Source organism: Nicotiana attenuata, unplaced genomic scaffold, assembly GCF_001879085.1.
Source record: "Nicotiana attenuata strain UT unplaced genomic scaffold, NIATTr2, whole genome shotgun sequence".
NCBI lineage: Eukaryota > Viridiplantae > Streptophyta > Magnoliopsida > Solanales > Solanaceae > Nicotiana > Nicotiana attenuata.
In genome coordinates, this window is record NW_017673820.1 from 69705 (window position 1) to 86814 (window position 17110).

At 35.5% G+C, this 17110-nt stretch overlaps 2 protein-coding genes across 3 annotated transcripts; one reads left to right on the forward strand and one right to left on the reverse strand.

Annotated features, from left to right (window-relative positions):
* The first annotated feature begins 3430 nt into the window (after positions 1–3430).
* LOC109217372 (auxin-responsive protein SAUR32-like) lies at positions 3431–3954 on the forward strand. The gene has a single exon (XM_019381610.1). It carries the CDS (start codon positions 3522–3524, stop codon positions 3879–3881), a length of 360 nt encoding a protein of 119 aa, XP_019237155.1. The 5' UTR covers positions 3431–3521; the 3' UTR covers positions 3882–3954.
* Positions 3955–8941: 4987 nt separating this feature from the next.
* On the reverse strand, positions 8942–16122 carry LOC109217373 (CDPK-related kinase 4-like). 2 transcript variants are annotated; one of them, XM_019381611.1, is made up of 11 exons: positions 14876–16122; positions 13924–14054; positions 13365–13406; positions 13179–13287; positions 12986–13064; positions 11086–11382; positions 10819–10928; positions 10617–10721; positions 10426–10488; positions 9474–9641; positions 8942–9398 (listed from the first exon to the last, which is right to left on the reverse strand). In XM_019381611.1, exons 1-11 carry the CDS (start codon positions 15428–15430, stop codon positions 9258–9260), a joined length of 1800 nt encoding a protein of 599 aa, XP_019237156.1. In that variant the 5' UTR covers positions 15431–16122; the 3' UTR covers positions 8942–9257. The 2 variants fall into 2 exon arrangements, with proteins under 2 accessions (XP_019237156.1, XP_019237157.1); XM_019381612.1 differs by having other exon boundaries at positions 14869–14956.
* Positions 16123–17110: the final 988 nt, after the last annotated feature.

Consider the following 17110-nt stretch of genomic DNA (forward strand, 5'->3'; position numbering starts at 1 on the left):
ACCCAAAAACATAGCAATCTTCAGAGAAATTATATAATACATCTAAATACATAAATTATATTAATTAAAAAAAAATATGAATACATTCATGGCATATAGCGAGACAGTGAATACAATGAAATACATATAATACAGTGGGATACATTGAAATACAATGAGAAAAAAGACAGTGAATACAATGAAATACAACGAGATACATTGAATTACAATGAAAAAAAGATAATGAATACAATGAAATACATGAAAATACAGCATGATAATGTTCTGTAATTGTAATTGCAACGTAAGGACGAAGAATCTGGCTCTCTCTTAAGGATGCTATCAAAGAGAAGTTCACAGTCCTTGATAATGTTTAATGGTTCGAAGTTCTTGAAGGCAAGCAAGGAAGATCTTCTGCAATTGTAATTGCAACGAATCCTTGTAATTGTGGTTACAGGGGATTTTTTATCAAAATCGATCCTTGTAGGGTTGATTTTTAGGGTCAGAGGGTTTGATTATGGATCCGGAAGTGAAAACGTACTGTAGGAATTTTAATGGGATGAGGAAGAGAATGGGATGTATCAAAGTAGAGAGAGAAAGAAAATAGTGTAACTGATTAGCGTATTTAGTGGCTTAGGGCTAGGAAGTAACCAAAATTAAATATTTTGCTATAAACCTTAAAAGGTATCTATAGAATATAATTTTTTCAAATGGTATTTATTTAAAATAAATAAGGTATTATCCTTTGCTATATGAGGTAAAAATTCCTTTTTACAATGGGTTGGTTCGAGAAATAGGGGCGGATCTCTTTCTGGGGCGGGTTAAATTTGATCCATACAAGAAAGTCACGTGGCCCAATTACGTGTTAACAACATATTAAAAAAGGGACTGCAGATGGTTCCGTTAGTCGCGGGGGCAATTTTGGACCAGAAGATAATGTTGCATGTATTTTCGGGCCAATAGTTGGACGAAGCGCGATAGTAAACCATTTACCAAACGATAGGGGTATTTTTAGCCCTTTTCCGTTTTAAGTATATCAGGTTCAGACTCTTGTGAAATGAAAAACTTATCGGAAGCATTTTACTTTACCATTAAGAAGTCATTTGGAAAGGAAACAAGTTATCCCATAATTAATTATCCTGGAATTAGTTATACCGGGATTAGTTATCCACCTTTCCATACGGATGAAAAACAGTACAATTTCGTAATCAGTTATACCACGATTTTATCCCAACCAAACGTGGGATAAACTCATCTCAAATTTAATCACGGGATTAATTATCCCTTATCCCTCGTACCAAACGGGCCGTAAGAAAACGAAAGAAATCCAGGTAGAAATGATATTATATTAGATACATTAGAATTTAGACATGTTTAAAACCCACATGGAGAAATTAATCAGAGAATTAGAATCAGGAGGGGTATATCTTATTACATCTTCAAAATAATGACAAAATGCTCTTCGAACAAGGTTCTCCAAACCACCAAAATGGCACATTTTCATTACGAAGATCTCGATCTACTAACGTGGTTCTCTTTTTTCTCGATACTCAATATATTTTGATTAGAAATTACATTAACGACTCAACTAACTTAAGTATAAAAAAACCACTCTTGTATTTGTTTTTTAGAAATTTTATTAACGGCTCAACTAACATAGAGAATGACCAATCTATCTATCAAATAATAGAGAGATAATACTTAATACTTAGTTAGTATCCAAAATTTTCTCCTCTTTTTTTATATACCTATTTTACATGTCTTCAGCTAGATCCTTTTTTCGAGTACTATTATGTTCTGCCTATCTTATCATATCTTTACATTTTCATATACTGTAACATGTTTTCCAAGGTGTTAGTTTGCCAGTTTTCAAGCTTAAAATACAAGATACTGTTTATTTTCTAGAATATAATAGTTGAATGAAATAAGAGGAATCCAGGGAAAAAGATGTAAAGGGAGGAACCCACTCCTAGTATTTTGTATACAGTACTCCCTCCGGTCCACAATAAGTGATCAATTTGCTTTTGGCACGTCCATTAAAAAAATATTAATTCTATACTAAAATACCTAGTATGACTAAACTACCCTTAATTAAATATTTAATGTGAGGAGTAAGAAAACTTTTTAGGGACATGTACATAAGGGTAATTTTGTAAAAACAAATCGAATTCTTTCTTGATTATATAAAGGGACAGTTATTTTGGACTAAAATAAAAAAGTAAATTGGTCACTTATTGTGGACCGAATGGACTAATTTTTTTTTCGATTTTAAATTAAAACGTATCATGACAAGTGAGATGTTTCTTTCTAATTGCTATCCTTATCCTAATCTTTTTGCATTAACTAAAACTAAAAAGCATAAAAACGTATGCTATAAACCTTTCATGGTAAGGAGTAAACCCTTTGAATTTATTGCAGTGTTTCCTTTTAATAAGCAACTAATTAACTCGGAGATATTTATTAAATTTAAAAATTGAAACTAGCAAATTATATTAATTAGGCAAACCAACCCCAATTAAAGTCTGGCCCGCTAACAACTACAAATTTGACCTTTAATTATGCTTACCACTTAAATATTTTGTTTCCTTATCCTAGCCCTTTTTTGCCCTTTAGCCACCGAAAGATTTTCTTTAAAACAATTATTCTCCCCAAAAAAATAGCAAGCAAAATTTGCATATTAATGTATATTATTCCTATTTTATAATATTTGACTAGCAAGTTATAATTATTTTTGGCCGACTGGGCAAATAACTTGCTCTTATATTTTTAATTCCTTATTTTAGTTTATCATAGACAAACGAAAAGAAAAATGATAGGCTCGAAGATAAAGCACTTTAAAGTACTTTATTCTATAGTCTATTCCATTAAAAAAAAAATATAACTAGGTGTATTATGACTTAATGAATTTTGATCTAGTGCATTAATTGGGAACTTAATTATGCTTTCCATTTATTATGTTCCCATACTTTTTTCCCCTTAGCTTTTTGCCCTTTTGCCACCCAAAGAGTCCCTTTTAAACAGTCATTCTTCAGACGTGGTGACAGCAATTTTTGACCTGAAAATAGCACCTTCCTTTTTTACGTATTTATCCCTTTGTAAAACCTAAACGTCTTCTTTAACCTTTAACTAATAATTACGATTTCCACTTGGATAAGGCTTTTACCCACCCACCCACCCACCCATTACTGTTTCAGTCCTTATTTCTGTAGGATTATATTTCTTTAACCAAAGGTTATAAACCCTATATATATAGACCCCCCTCTTATCTCTCGGAATCACTCTGATTTTCCTCACCAGAATTATACTTTTCAGAGATAAATATATATATGCGTTATTTCAGAGTTAGAATATGAGCAACGTTCCAAGATCTTTAACAGACTCTTGTTTTACTCTCTTTAAATTAGCCATCTCCTCTTCTGATCCTTGGCCTTTCTCTCTTTCACCTTTCTTGTAACCCCTCTCTCTCTCTCTCTCAACTGTACAATCTTTTTTCAGATATCTTTGTTCTTGTTTTTGTTCGTTGAATCTTGATTAGTACACAGATGGGTAGCGGAGAAAAACATCATCATCTGAATTTCCATATTCACATGCCTCACATTAACTTTCATCATAATCATCATGGGAAGAAAGAATTGAAAGATATACCAAAAGGGTGTTTTGCAGTTATGGTAGGTCAAGGAGAAGAGCAACATAGGTTTGTTATCCCTGTCAGTTATATCAACCATCCCCTGTTCTTGCAGTTATTGAATGAAGCAGCGGAAAAATACGGATTTGATCATAAAGGTCCAATTAATATTCCTTGTCATGTTGAAGAATTTCGTCATATTCAGGGCTTGATTGGTAAAGAAACTGCACATCATCATCATCATCACCACCATAATCACTGGTGTTTTAAGGCCTGATAATAGTAGTAGTACTTTTTGACTCGGAATTTTCAGTGCTCAAGTAATGTAAATTTCTAGTATTGCCTCGAGTCTTTTTAGGTTTTTTTGTTTTGTTATTTTACTTTTTTTTTTTATATGATCTGTTCCAAGATATTCATGTACCCAAAAGTGTGGTGAAAGATTATGAACTATTTGGAATGATTTTCGTAATACATATATTTTTTTTCACTAATTCAGATTCATTTGTGGAATTTAATGGGTTTGTTGTTGTCTTTTGTTTATTTTCTAGATTCAAATTGAATTTTACTATTAAAAGGGACATTATGGTTCTCATGTTCTTTTTATTTGCTCGCCATGAATTTGTTCTTGCCTTGAGTGCATCTCCTCGAGAGGAGCCTTACCGTAGCTGGTATTAGCAACGGATTATCAAGAAATTTTGCTAGCTACAAGCATTTTAGCGACAGATTAGCGACGGCGTTCGCAGCTAATTCCAATTTTTTTTGTAGTGCCGGCCCTTCCCGACCCGCGCATAGTGGAAGCTTAGTACACAGGGCTGTTTTTTTAATGTATGGCCAAAAAAGGAACATGCCTTTACAAATTAGGCTTTCTTTTTTTCCTTCCTATATTTGAGGTAACAATACAGTCTATAAAGATAAGCAACTAGAAAGAGTAAATCTTAATATCCATTTTTGTGTACGAGGTGCATAGCAACTAGACACATGTATTGCCAGATTACATATATGTCTGAGTTTCTCAGTTTCTTTCTGTTTCTGCCCTTCTTTTGTCCCCTGGGTGTTTAGGATACTGAGTGTTTGATGAAATATGCTTCTCCACAAAGAGGTTTTTGGTAGGGAAGTTCACTGATTAGGATTGAGGAAGGTAGGTCCCCAGCTTCTTATTGCTATCTACATTTGTCCCTTCCTTTAATGTCGACACCTTTGTCACTTTTGCACACTAAAAATCTCAAAATATGGCCTTGGTTTATTCATACTTGGTTTTGTGATTTTTCTATGGTTCAACTTTTTTATTTCCTCTTTCATGTAATGTATGTTTTTGGCTGCATCTGTTTGGTTATATCTTCCAAAAATCTCGGTTTCCTTTCTATTGGGAGATAAGTTCAGTGGATAGATGCAGTATTCCAATTATTTCCTGGTACTAAGATGAGTATTTTATTACTAGTAATATTTAACTTTGCTTTGAAAACATGGTTCGTTTATTTCTTTGAAAACAATTTTCTTGAGAAGTGATGAGAAATCCTCCCTTTTTCTTTTTTAAAGGGACTTATCTTTTGGTACACTACTAAAAAATAGCAGGATTGCGACCGATAATTTTGGAGCAATGGTAAAGTTATTTCTGTGTGACCTATAGGTCACGGATTTAAGCTATGGAAGCCGTCACTAATGCTTGCATTAATGTAGGTTGCCTATAACATACTCCTTAGGGATGCGACCTTTCCTCGGACCTTGCGTGAACGCAAAATACTTTGTGCACCGGATTGTTTTTTTTTTTTTTTTTTTAATCTTCTAGTGTTACCATAGAGAGATTTGTGTATGAATCCAGCTAATGATTGTTTCTTTGTTTGTAAGTGAATGTTCCACTACCCTAGGGTGTTTATGGATTTCATAATTGATCATAATGTGAAAGTGAAGATTAAAGTAGATTTGTCAAGAAGCATGTAGGGCCATGTGCAGAAATATTTCTTGTGCAATTAAGTTTAACAATCTTGAATAAGACGCTAGATTTTCTGTAGTTGCCACAACGGCAAAGCTGAACTGTAAACAACTAACTTAGAATAAAGAAAGTTGAATGCTCTCCCTCACACATGAGAAACTTAATAGATCCCACTCATTGCGTTTAAGACTTGTAATTGGATGTCAAAGAAGCATTTGACTTCGGAATTTTTTTATATGTATTTCTCAAAAATTTTGACTGGGAGTTACTAACCGTATTGTGGCTCTCCAGTTATAAGTCATCCCTTTAAAATTTAAAATAACTCCTCTATGCTACCAAAGGTTACGGTGGAATGGAAAGGATACCTTTATCCTTAACAAAAGGTCTTGCTTTCGAGCCTTGGGATAAAAAAACAAGGAGCTATTACTCTTTTAATGGTCTTATGCAATACAAATCCGAATTAGTCGGGGCCCTAATATGAATATCGAACATAGGGTGAAAACCCCCTAAAAAAATGTCGTCTACTACCAAAAAGATTGGCAAGTTTTGCTTCCCCATATCCATCTAGACAAACTTTGATTAACAATGTAAAATATATTGTTTTACAACAACAACAACAAACCCAGTATGATCCCAACAGGTGGGGTCTGGGGAGGGTAGGTTGTACGCAGACCTTATCCCTACCTAATGCAGCTAGAGAGGCTGTTTCCAATAGACTCTCGGCTCAGGAAGGGTAAGAAGAAAGGGAAAGCAAGGGAGGAAGAAAGAAGGAAGCGAAAAGAAAAAGGGAGAGATAAATGATAAGTAATACCAAATAATAGCAACAGTGGATACAATACCTGAGACGAACAAAACCACATAACGTAAAAATCTAAGAATATGAAGGGACATACATGCTACTAAGACAATCGGTGAACAACTAAAAACTACCCACTAACCTTCTACCTTAGTCATCGACCTCCACACCCTCCTCTCAAGCGGTCATGTCCTCAGTGAGCTGAAGCAGCGCCATGTCCTGTCTAATCACCTCTCCTCAGTACTTCTTAGGCCTACCTCAACCTCTTCTCAATATATTGTTTTATTAATTTAATTTGAGAAAAATAGAATCTTATAATAAATTTTTAGTAAGTATCTGAATAATATAAATTTCAATTTCAAAGGACATACATTAGAGGACATGTTTCACGAGTGGCAGCTTGGCTTTTGGAACTCTTTAGGTGATTTGAATTGTTGTTGAAACACGAGTTGAGCTAAATAAAAAAGTATAATAAAAGTTAATGCAAGTGGGCAATTGGATCAAACAGTCGAACCATTCGTTCTTGTCGTCGTTGCAACGGGTAGAAAACAATATCTGTATATTTTTCCAAAGGGGAATTTCCCTCATTAATGGGAAAAAGTGCCATCCTATCACATTCAGTTCCTTTACTTTGGCTTCTCCTCATTTCTTGTATGTGTCGTTTACTTTTATCTTCTTTAAGGGTTGCCCCAGAAAAGTATATTATTAAATCAATATAGGAAATAATATCTATAGACTATATTGGACACCTTATTATATTACGCTCTGCCTTTTGGATTCAAAACAGTTCTGCTTTTTTGTTTCGGTTCTGTTTTCATTTTGGGTGTATTTGAATATAATGTTTGCATAGATTATATATATCTTTTTAAAATATTTTCTGTTAACTAACCCAACACCAGAAAATAAGTAAAAGAATAATTTATTTTCCAAGAAAATATTTGCCTTCCGTGAAAAATATTTTTCTTCGTACCAAACACACCCTTAGTTTTGTTCTGTTACATGAACAGCTTCTGGAAACAACGTTTTGGTTGTATTTTGTTTTTCAGATTATTTTCTGAAACAAGGAGCTTATAATACATGTTGTTTTCGTATCTCCATATATATATATATGCATACATTTCATGGTCAGCGTGACGAGAACAATAACCAAATCCTCTTTTATGTACACTTGCGTGCACATTCCAGTTTGATGCGCATAACGATTGTAAGTAGGAAAGAATGCATAGAAGGTTGATGTGAAACAGAATAAAAGAATAGAGATAAAAGTCGTTTGTTCAAATCTATTCTTTAAAAACATACTTCTATTATGCCCTAAATGATATATAGAGCAACGGTACGACGTCATAAGCTCCAAAAATAACAATCAAAAGTGTTAGCGTAGCAGTCTGGATTTAAATAAGAACACCACTTAAGGAATTGTCGATTCAACGTTAGTCGTTAGAAAGACTTTCTAAGATTCCCATAATCCCATACATTACTTCTTCAAGTAGTTGGGAGTTTATACGAGAATCAACTACTGATATATTGTTAGTTTCGTAGTGGTTGCTTTAGTTGAGAGGGGAAATTCAAATGTTGTTTTCCTTAACCACCTGCACCTTACGAAAATAAAACACATACACACTTTGTGACTTGTTTGGCAGATTCAAAGAAAATCCTGACCCTCACTGCATAACTCCTCACTCTTGTTTTTTTCCAGTTTAGAAGATTGTAAAATAAGCCTCTAAAGAAGGAAGTAAAATTTCACCAATACCATAATAGCTAGACTAGGAGTATAAGAATCTTCTTTTTATTTGGGTTACGTACATCTCATTAAAGCCATCAGGAAAGTTCCTGCTACAACCCACAAGGACAGGAGCAGGGTAAAGTCTAACCACCAAATTTGGAGCAGATTGACTCAAACTTAATGTTGTAGCTAGGGGTGGCAAAGGGTCGGGTCGGGTCGGGTTGGGACGGATATAAGACGGGTCGAAAATGGGTAATGCAAAAAACAGATAAATTATCCGACCCACCCCATATTTTATACGAATAAAAAAATGGGTTAACCGGTAGATAATATGGATATCCATATTATCCATGGTTTATTTTAATATGATCACTTTTGGAAGAATTCATAATCTCCAAAAGTTAAACCCATTAGTTATCCATTGGTTATCCATTTTCTAAGTGAATAATATGGTTCTTATCTATATTTGACCCGTTTTTAAAAAGTTCATTATGTAACCCATTTATAATAGATAATATGAGTGGATAACTGTTTTCTTTTATTCATTCTGCCACCACTAGTGGTGGTTCAAACATATAATAATCAGGCTATTACTTCTATGCCTCAACCACCAAATCATCCCTTTGAGGTCTTTCCAGTAATGAATTATTGAGGCACAATTAAATTACTGTTTTGATGATAAACGTGATGGAAAACACTAAGATTAGTTAGTGACAAATCAATCTGGTCAATGACTTGTACATTTCGGCCCCTAATGGACCATTCCAGTTTTGCTTGTTGCTTTCATAACTACCGGCGTGGCATACTTGGGAAAACGTGAAAAAAGGCGTTACCTCCATCCAAACAACCTTCAACCAGTATTTGCAAATTACCACTAACGGAATGTGCTAAGCCAAAATAATAGGACTGCTACGTAGTAAATTGCAGAAGAATGAACTTTTTAAGCTTCAGATTGACAATCAACATGTTTCGCTCTCCTGAAGTTTTCTCCCCCCCCCAAAAAAATAAAATCTATTACAACGATACAAAACCCAAATCACTAATTCTAAAGAATAAGGATCGTATCCTCACAACATGAATCGAAATATCTTTGACAACAGATAGTTTAACACTTTCTGTTTCTGCACAAGATAAAAGAAGGAAAGAATAGAAATATACTCTCTTGTTCTCCTTTGGAGCAACTTGTGTGCTCCAATCAGCGATGTTATCGATGATGTCTTGTGCTTGAACCACGAATTGTCACACCATGCAAATATTTGGTATACCCAAGGAAACTCAGTTTTCTATCAGATGGTCTAATGCAATCCTTGAGAAAAGCATAAGCCGTAGGGCCCAAATTCATTTCCTGCAAACACAGATACCACATTAGAATAGCAAGGTGAATCAAAATACAACGTCACTGCCAGTACCCTTGGCCTACCTGTGCTAATTCCTCAACGGAAATGACACGGTTTCCTTCTTGCTCAAAATACTCAAAAGCGGCACTAGCAATTTGTTCCCAATTTTCAAGAGCCTCAAGCTGATATGTACTAATTGCGGCAGCACAGAACTCTTCAAAATCCAGTGGTTTATAGGATAATGGTTCCATCTTTAATTTAACAAACAAAAACATCGGGTCAAAATTGTGGGAGCAATAAGATGTGAAGCTCAAACGCAAAAGTACAAGGCACGAGTTCTCTGCCTTGTACCTGTAATCTAGTAAGAACCATCTTCAATTTAACAAACAAAAACGCTTGTTCAAAATTGTGGGAGCAATCAGATGTCAAGCTCAACCATAAAAGTAAAATACTACAATGTGCCAGTTCTCTGCCTTGTATCTATAATCTAGTAAGAAGAAATTTCACATGCATTCAGGAAGCAACAAACCGATAGCACTTATCTTTTCATGTGGCAACTCCATAAGTCCCACATGCCAAAGGGAAACAACACTTTCTTACTTCACTTTATTCACTTTCTAATACTGTTTCTTTTTGCAAGAAAAAAGTAGCTGAACTAAACAATAAATATGAGGCAAAGTAGCAAAAAGTAGAAAGATTCCATTATATTTAGATTTAGAAATGCGGAAGAGGATTGCCTTCTTGGTCGAAGAGTCCCTAATTCAGGAAGGAAAAAAGGACATGCATGAGGGACGTTTTCTTCTATGCTCTCTCTCTCTCTCCCAGGTTATCTTTGACAAGTGCATTAAATGATGAGCTTGTGATGAGTGTGTGTGGACATACGACCGACTCGAGAACCCAATGATTATCACTTAAGAACTTGAGTTGATATCTAGAATGTAACTCAATGCATGTAGCAATAGATAAATGATAGAAGTCAAAGAGAAACCAAACACAATGAAGGATAAGATACTACAATAACGTCAGGTGTCTCACCAAATTTAAGATGTCAAAAACTCTGGACTCCCTCATGGCATCAGTCATTTGTTTAGTAAGTGCCTGCACAGCCAGTTCATGATGATGTACTTAGGAATTAGATAATAGACGGAAGATGACGATGGGTCAAACAGAATATGCGAATAACTGTAAATTTTTATTTAAAAAAATGATACAGTAAGACCACCAACCATCTTAAAATTATTGAGTGACACACGACCATCTTTCGGTTCCAATAAATTGAATTGAGCCCTGAGGTAGATTAACTCTTCTTCCGTCAATGCTTTTGAAAGAGCCTGCATATCAGAAAGCCAACACAGATTGAAATGGCTTATGCTCCTACAGAAAAGACGTCAAAAGAATTCTCCAAGAAGCGTTTAAAACCACCAGTACCTTCAATGCTGCACGTTTCAAGGGTGAGGCTCGAGTATAAGACTTGACTAATTTAAAGATCAATATGTCTAAAGGTACAACAGGATTTTCAGTCCTTAACCATGGATGAGCTGCAAATGCAAAAGGAAGCCATCAGAAGCACAGGGTGAAAAATGCATAAAGTAAAATTTGTAGACGTTGATATATGCCAAGAAAAACCCAGACACTACGCGCAGAGTATCTATGAGTCACAAAATCATTTGATACATTGAACAGATAACAACTTACCCAGTGCTTGAGAAGCGGTCATTCTCTTCCTATGGTCTTTATTCAAAAGCCTTTTCACAAAATCTCTGGCCTCTGCAGACACTGAAGGCCAAGGTGAGTCCTCAAAATTGGGATCAGCTCGTAACACGGATCGAAAAATGCCTGACTCTGTACGTGCCCAGAAAGGTCTACTTCCACATAATAAGATATACGTTATCACACCAATACTCCACATATCTGCTTCAATACTGTATGACCTATGAAGCACTTCAGGTGCAACATAGTATGCACTGCCAACAATATCATTGAGACGTTGATCTGCAAATGCAGAAAAATTGATTGGTTTGAATCTTAAAGGTTAGAAAGAAAGAAAAGAAGACAGAGAAGAAAACACAGTTATGATGACACTCACGAAATATTAGTAAAACGGATCAGGAGAATCAATGAAAATGAATCCATGGAATAAATCATTTCACATCTTTATAGATGAAGGAGCATTCCACGCGGCTTAGCAAAGAACAATTGGTAACTGTGATATGTGATAATATTGAAAAGTTACATGCATTATAACAGAAGAACTTCTCAAACCACGCTTATCCACTTATCATGACATTGCCTAAATGCGACATAGTAAGCAGCTGACATGTTGTCCACGGTGATAAAAATCATCATAAAAAAGAGAATCATGCTGATATTTCCATTTACATAGTAACTGAGCATCTGCTGAAAAGAGAGGTATCAACTCTACTGCTTTTGATTTCTAGATATCTGATATTTTATACAACCAGTGTTTTGAATTATGGTTTTGGGACTCCTCTTGGGACAGCGAAAACGAAAATCTCAGCTTGACTTTCAAGCTGCTGAAAGTCTTACGTCCCCCTAAGCTATCTTTTCTTGAGCCAAAACTGTAAATAAAGGTTACATCTAAGCTGAGGTCTTCTTTTGATGACGACATCTAAGCTGAGGTCTTATCTTAAAGATCTACGTGCTTTATGTAAAATGTGGAATTCTGAATTGATGATGAGAACTCCACAAACAGCACTACAACCTAAGATTATACAAAAGTGAGTCTTTGCCTATTAAGATTGAGAAGTTTAAACTGCTTTACTTGATATCTCTCAAAGAAAGAACAAGTTCCGACTATGAAAATTTCTTTGCATTTAAGTAAAAGTTACTTTCCTAATTATTATTAGCTCTCTATTGATTACTTTTTGCAATGTTTTTATAATTCAAAAACCAATTTATTATATTTTACCAACAAATTAGACAAAACTGACAGGAGTACTTACTCTTGCACCTTTTAACATTTTGTCACAGCATGAAAAATGGATTTTACGAAGAAAATGGACCTTGAACCTAACTCAACCTTAAAAGCTAGCTCACGAGGGAAGGATTCTCCAAGACCAAATAAGGAGACCACAACCCATTTGCTCAACCCATGTGAACATACCCCCCCCCCCCCTTCCCAAAATCACCCAAGACTGGATAATTGAAGCACGGGTAACATAACACGAAGACCCAACATTTGAGAACACAACAACAAGGATCGATGGGCCTGGCTCTACTATGTGAAGAAAAAATACATGGGCCTAACTCAACCCCAAAAGCTAGCTCATAAGGGTAGGATTGTCTAAGACCATATAAGAGACCACAACTCATTCCCTCAACAATATGAGACTTAACAGGATTCTTTTCAAAAATGCGGAGCATGCTAACAAAGATCTTTCGATATATGGTAGGCCGCATCTCCTCATAAACTTCAATAACAAAGTGGGATGGGGAGTAAAAAGTTAAAACCCATGGCATTTTTTTTTTCATCTATGGTCATTAAATGATTGCGGAGCTGAAAACTCACCACCACCAATCCAAAAAAAAAAAAAACTTTTAACTTTTTTTTTCTAAAAACAAATGCAATCATTACCTGGTCTGATGAAGTCTGATAGACCAAAATCAATAACCTTCATTGGTGCATCCTCTTCTTTCTTTGTAAAAAGGAAGTTCTACAAAGAAATCAAGTTACACAGCCAGATAGATCAGCGGAATAAGAGGAGAAAATCCCCAGAAATGTGATTCACATTTGTGCATGTTTTATTGAGGGTTGCTTTACGTAGTACCTCTGGCTTCAGATCACGGTGGACCACACCTTGAAGATGACAAAAGGCGACAACATTTAGTATTTGAACCAGTATACTTTTGGCATCCTCCTCTGTGTATCTCCCGCCTCTGAAGAAGGAAAAGAGAAAAAGCATTTTAAACTTAACCATTTATATTACAATTCATAGGCAAATAGGGGAAATTACCTTGATAGAATCCTGTCCAATAATTCCCCTCCTTCGCATAACCTATTAAGAACAAAGCAGTGAAAAAAAATGACAACTCATTTCGGAGTTATTTAAAGCAACAAAAATAACCACACCTCACTCACAACCTATGAATCCTCAATATCCATTCCACTCCGCAGGTCCCATTTCATTCCAATACTCGATTATATGTCTTTTAGGACAAATCTGACGTTCTCTAACATTAGAAATTATCTAAATGTCACACTTCTTACACTGACATACAAATCTTTGACAAACTAAAAATATTTCTATCAAGCATTATACCTAATGAAAGTGTACCGACGAGATAGAATTATCTTAAGGCCATTTTAAAAATTCATACAGATAAACTGGAGCCTATCAAATGGAAAGACTTTGAAAATAAAGATTCTTGATAGAATAGGGAGCTATGTTATCATTAATGCACAAAATTTGTGTACAAGAAATGGTTTCTGACATTTATTGAAAGCATCTTTAGTCAAACTAGAATATGGGAAGTAAGATGAAATTAGAGCGAAGGGAACACATAGTCACGTACTCCATTACTATGTAGACATTGTTGGCATCCTCAAAGGCATCATAAAACTTGACAAGATTCTGATGCCCAGACAAGGCTTTCAATATCTTCACCTCCCTGCGAACATCTTCGATAGATATAGCTGTTGTCATCTGTCAAACATATTCAACCAGTCAACAACCCACACTTCCGAAGTCAAACTTAACACCTACTACGGACCATGTCATTGCTAGAAAAGATAGTGTCCACGTGACGTAAAGGTAATCACATTTCAGAAAGAAGGGGGTGGCAAATATTTCAGTTGCAATCTCTCAGACCATAACGAAGGTCAAAGCATCACAGGTCAAAGTGTTTAGGGTCACCAGAATTTACATTTGCTTATGAATGTGATCTCAAAGCATCCAACTGCTTAGTCTCAATGTCTCTGCTTATGGGATTTCATAGATAGTCAATGACTAAATGGGACATCAATATTGACAAAATAAATGGGGCCCTGATTATGTCTTAGTATGTCATCAAGTCTGGCGCACTAGTTTTAACACCAAGGAAGAGCTCAAACTCACATATGCATTATGCGCAGCAAGTCATCAATCACCTTGAAGAATAACTATAGCTTCTAAATTTCTATTAATTGCCTTCACACCATTACTAAGCTAGTCTTATAGGTCACACTGGCTTGAAACATTTCATATTTCTAGAGTACTATTAACATGTATGTATTCATAACATAAGAGACATTCACTTTCTTCCACAACAAAGGACTCTATCATCCCATGGAGAAAGCCACTGATTCACATTGGCAGGTTTTATTACAATATAGGACAAAACTTCCCAAACTATAGAGGATTTCCACCTACATTACCTTCGCCTTCGCCTAGCTATAATCTTAAGCCGTGATCTGATGGATTTAATCTGAATTATATAGCTTTGAGAAAAAATAATAGCAAAAAATGCAAAAACACATACCACACACCTTAGCTTTTGAAATGATCTTCACAGCGACCGGTTGATTTTTAAGTTCACCTTTTTTACCTTTAGCCCAACAAGTATGTCCAAAGTGCCCTCGACCTACTTCCTTTCCAAGCTCATACTTTGCCGTCAAGTTCTTTGGATAACCAAAGCTTTTATCCAGCTGTCTCTCACCTTCACCACCTTCATCTTCCGGTATTGGCCCTTCTTTCGGCTTTGCTGACGTTGTTCCCTGCCGCTTAAGGATCGCCGATAATATAGGCTTCGCCGGCGACGGCGGTGGAAATGGCCACTTGAATTTCCTTCTCGGCGTTCCGACCGGAGACGGGGAGGGAGGTATTCCGGCAGGGTATGGGCTCTGAAAAGGACTGGTGGTAAAGGAGTGAGCTGGCGTGTTGTTGTTAGTGTAACTCGTCCCGTTCCCAACGGACTGTGGACGTGCCGGTGACGGTGATGGTTTGGGGCGGTTGTTTGTGGAGACGGAGGAGTTTCCGTCAACGACGGCAACGACGTGACCGTCATTATCGGCGGTAACACCCTTACTGCAGCAATGCCCCATCGGCGACAATCAAAAGTCCGATCACGGCCAGTCAAAGTCCACTCATGTGACGGTCAAACCAAAAAAAAAGGTTGAAACCAAACACCGGCGACAGAGAATCAGAAACGCGTCTCAAATTGGAACTTTAAACACAGAAGGCAGAGTAAAAAAAAAACTTCAGATTTTGTAAATTTCGGAGTATAAAAGAAGAAGAATAATAAATCAAATAAAAAAATAGGGTAAGACTGTAGTTATTGTTGACATTAAAGACAGTTGGATCAAAAAAACCTGACGTCAACACGTCTGAAAAATTCAAAAAACTTACCTCCTAATTACTCCTTAAGAAACACATAAATTAATTACACTCTTAACACAACAAAATCTGATTACTATGAACAGAGAAAACAATCAAGATTAAAATTGCAAAAAAGAAGGACAAAAAGCACAGCTTAGGCGTTGAACAGCCCGAGATGTAAACTTTGATTAAATCGCTGTTTGACACTTTCTTGTTTCTTGTATCTACTTTTTCCACATACTGTATCTTTCAAACGCCGTATTTTGCAAGTTAAAAGTCAGTTAAAACCTGTGAAATGTGAAATATATTGTACCAACTTTTGTTTGACCAGTCTTTTGTTGGATCTTGCACATTGTAGCACATTTGTTTAGGACGTTAACCTAAATAAAGCATAGGTATGCACAAATTTTCTCTACATAACCTACACAATTTTCTTGTTTATCACAATTTTGGAATATCTTGTCTTGTTTTATAAGTAAGAAAACTTGTACTTTCTCGATTCATTTTGGATTCAAATACTTCGGCAGGAAAATTTTAATTATTTGTCCACTTTTTAGTTTTTTCTTCCTTCAAAACAACAAATTTAAGTAGGCGTTTGGACATAAGAATTGTAAAATTTCAAAACTGGTGAAATTTTTTTCATGTGAAAATGGTATTTGAATTTAGTGTTGTGTTTGGACATAAAATTCAGTTTGGGTTGTTTTTGAAGTTTTGTGAGTGATTTGAGTGAAAATTTTGAAAAATAACTTTTTGGAATTTTTCAAATTTTCAAAAATTTCCAAAATGTATCTTCAAGTGGAAATTGGAACTTTTGTGAACAAACGCTGATTTCGAAAAAAGTGAATTTTTGTTTTAAAAAAAAGAAAAAAGAATTATGTCCAAACGGGCTCTAAATAGGGATCACCTCAATATCTCACAGGGATTGTAAAAATGACTAATGATCTTCCGAATAATCTAAGTTTTGGAAATTTTGTCCAACCCCCAAAATTACCTAGTACTTTATCCATTGAGTTTGGAGGGTAAGTGTATCACGTAAATCAGACAACAAACGTAAAAGATGGTGGGATAGAATCAAAAGCATAATAAATAGTCTAACTACCAAGAAAATATGTCTGTCAGTCAAAGTTATTTGGTGTTTTTAATTCAATCTCCCAGTGTTAAGAACAAACTCATACTAATAATTGCCGGTGCCAAACCAAACTACAAATATGGCAATTACAATTATTGGGAGTAAGTGTAACTGTGCGAGTAGTTGCACATTCAACTACCAGATATTTATTTCCCGTGCTAAAAAAGACAAAGAGAAAAAAACACATTTGGTTTAAGATTTTGCGGCAAGGCTTCTAACTTATTACGTTTTGGAGGTACTAGTTTACTAATCTGGACGCCCTCGAGCTTTTCCCAAA

Coding starts and splice junctions, on each gene's coding strand:
- LOC109217372 (XM_019381610.1), top strand. CDS start 3,522: ATGGGTAGCGGAGAAAAACATCATCATCTGAATTTCCATATTCACATG.
- LOC109217373 (XM_019381611.1), bottom strand. CDS start 15,430: ATGGGGCATTGCTGCAGTAAGGGTGTTACCGCCGATAATGACGGTCAC. Junction 13,407..13,923: donor AATGTCTACATAGTAATGGA/GTACGTGACTAT, acceptor TGTTCTTAATAG/GTTATGCGAAGGAGGGGAAT. Junction 10,722..10,818: donor TGAAACGTGCAGCATTGAAG/GTACTGGTGGTT, acceptor TCTGATATGCAG/GCTCTTTCAAAAGCATTGAC.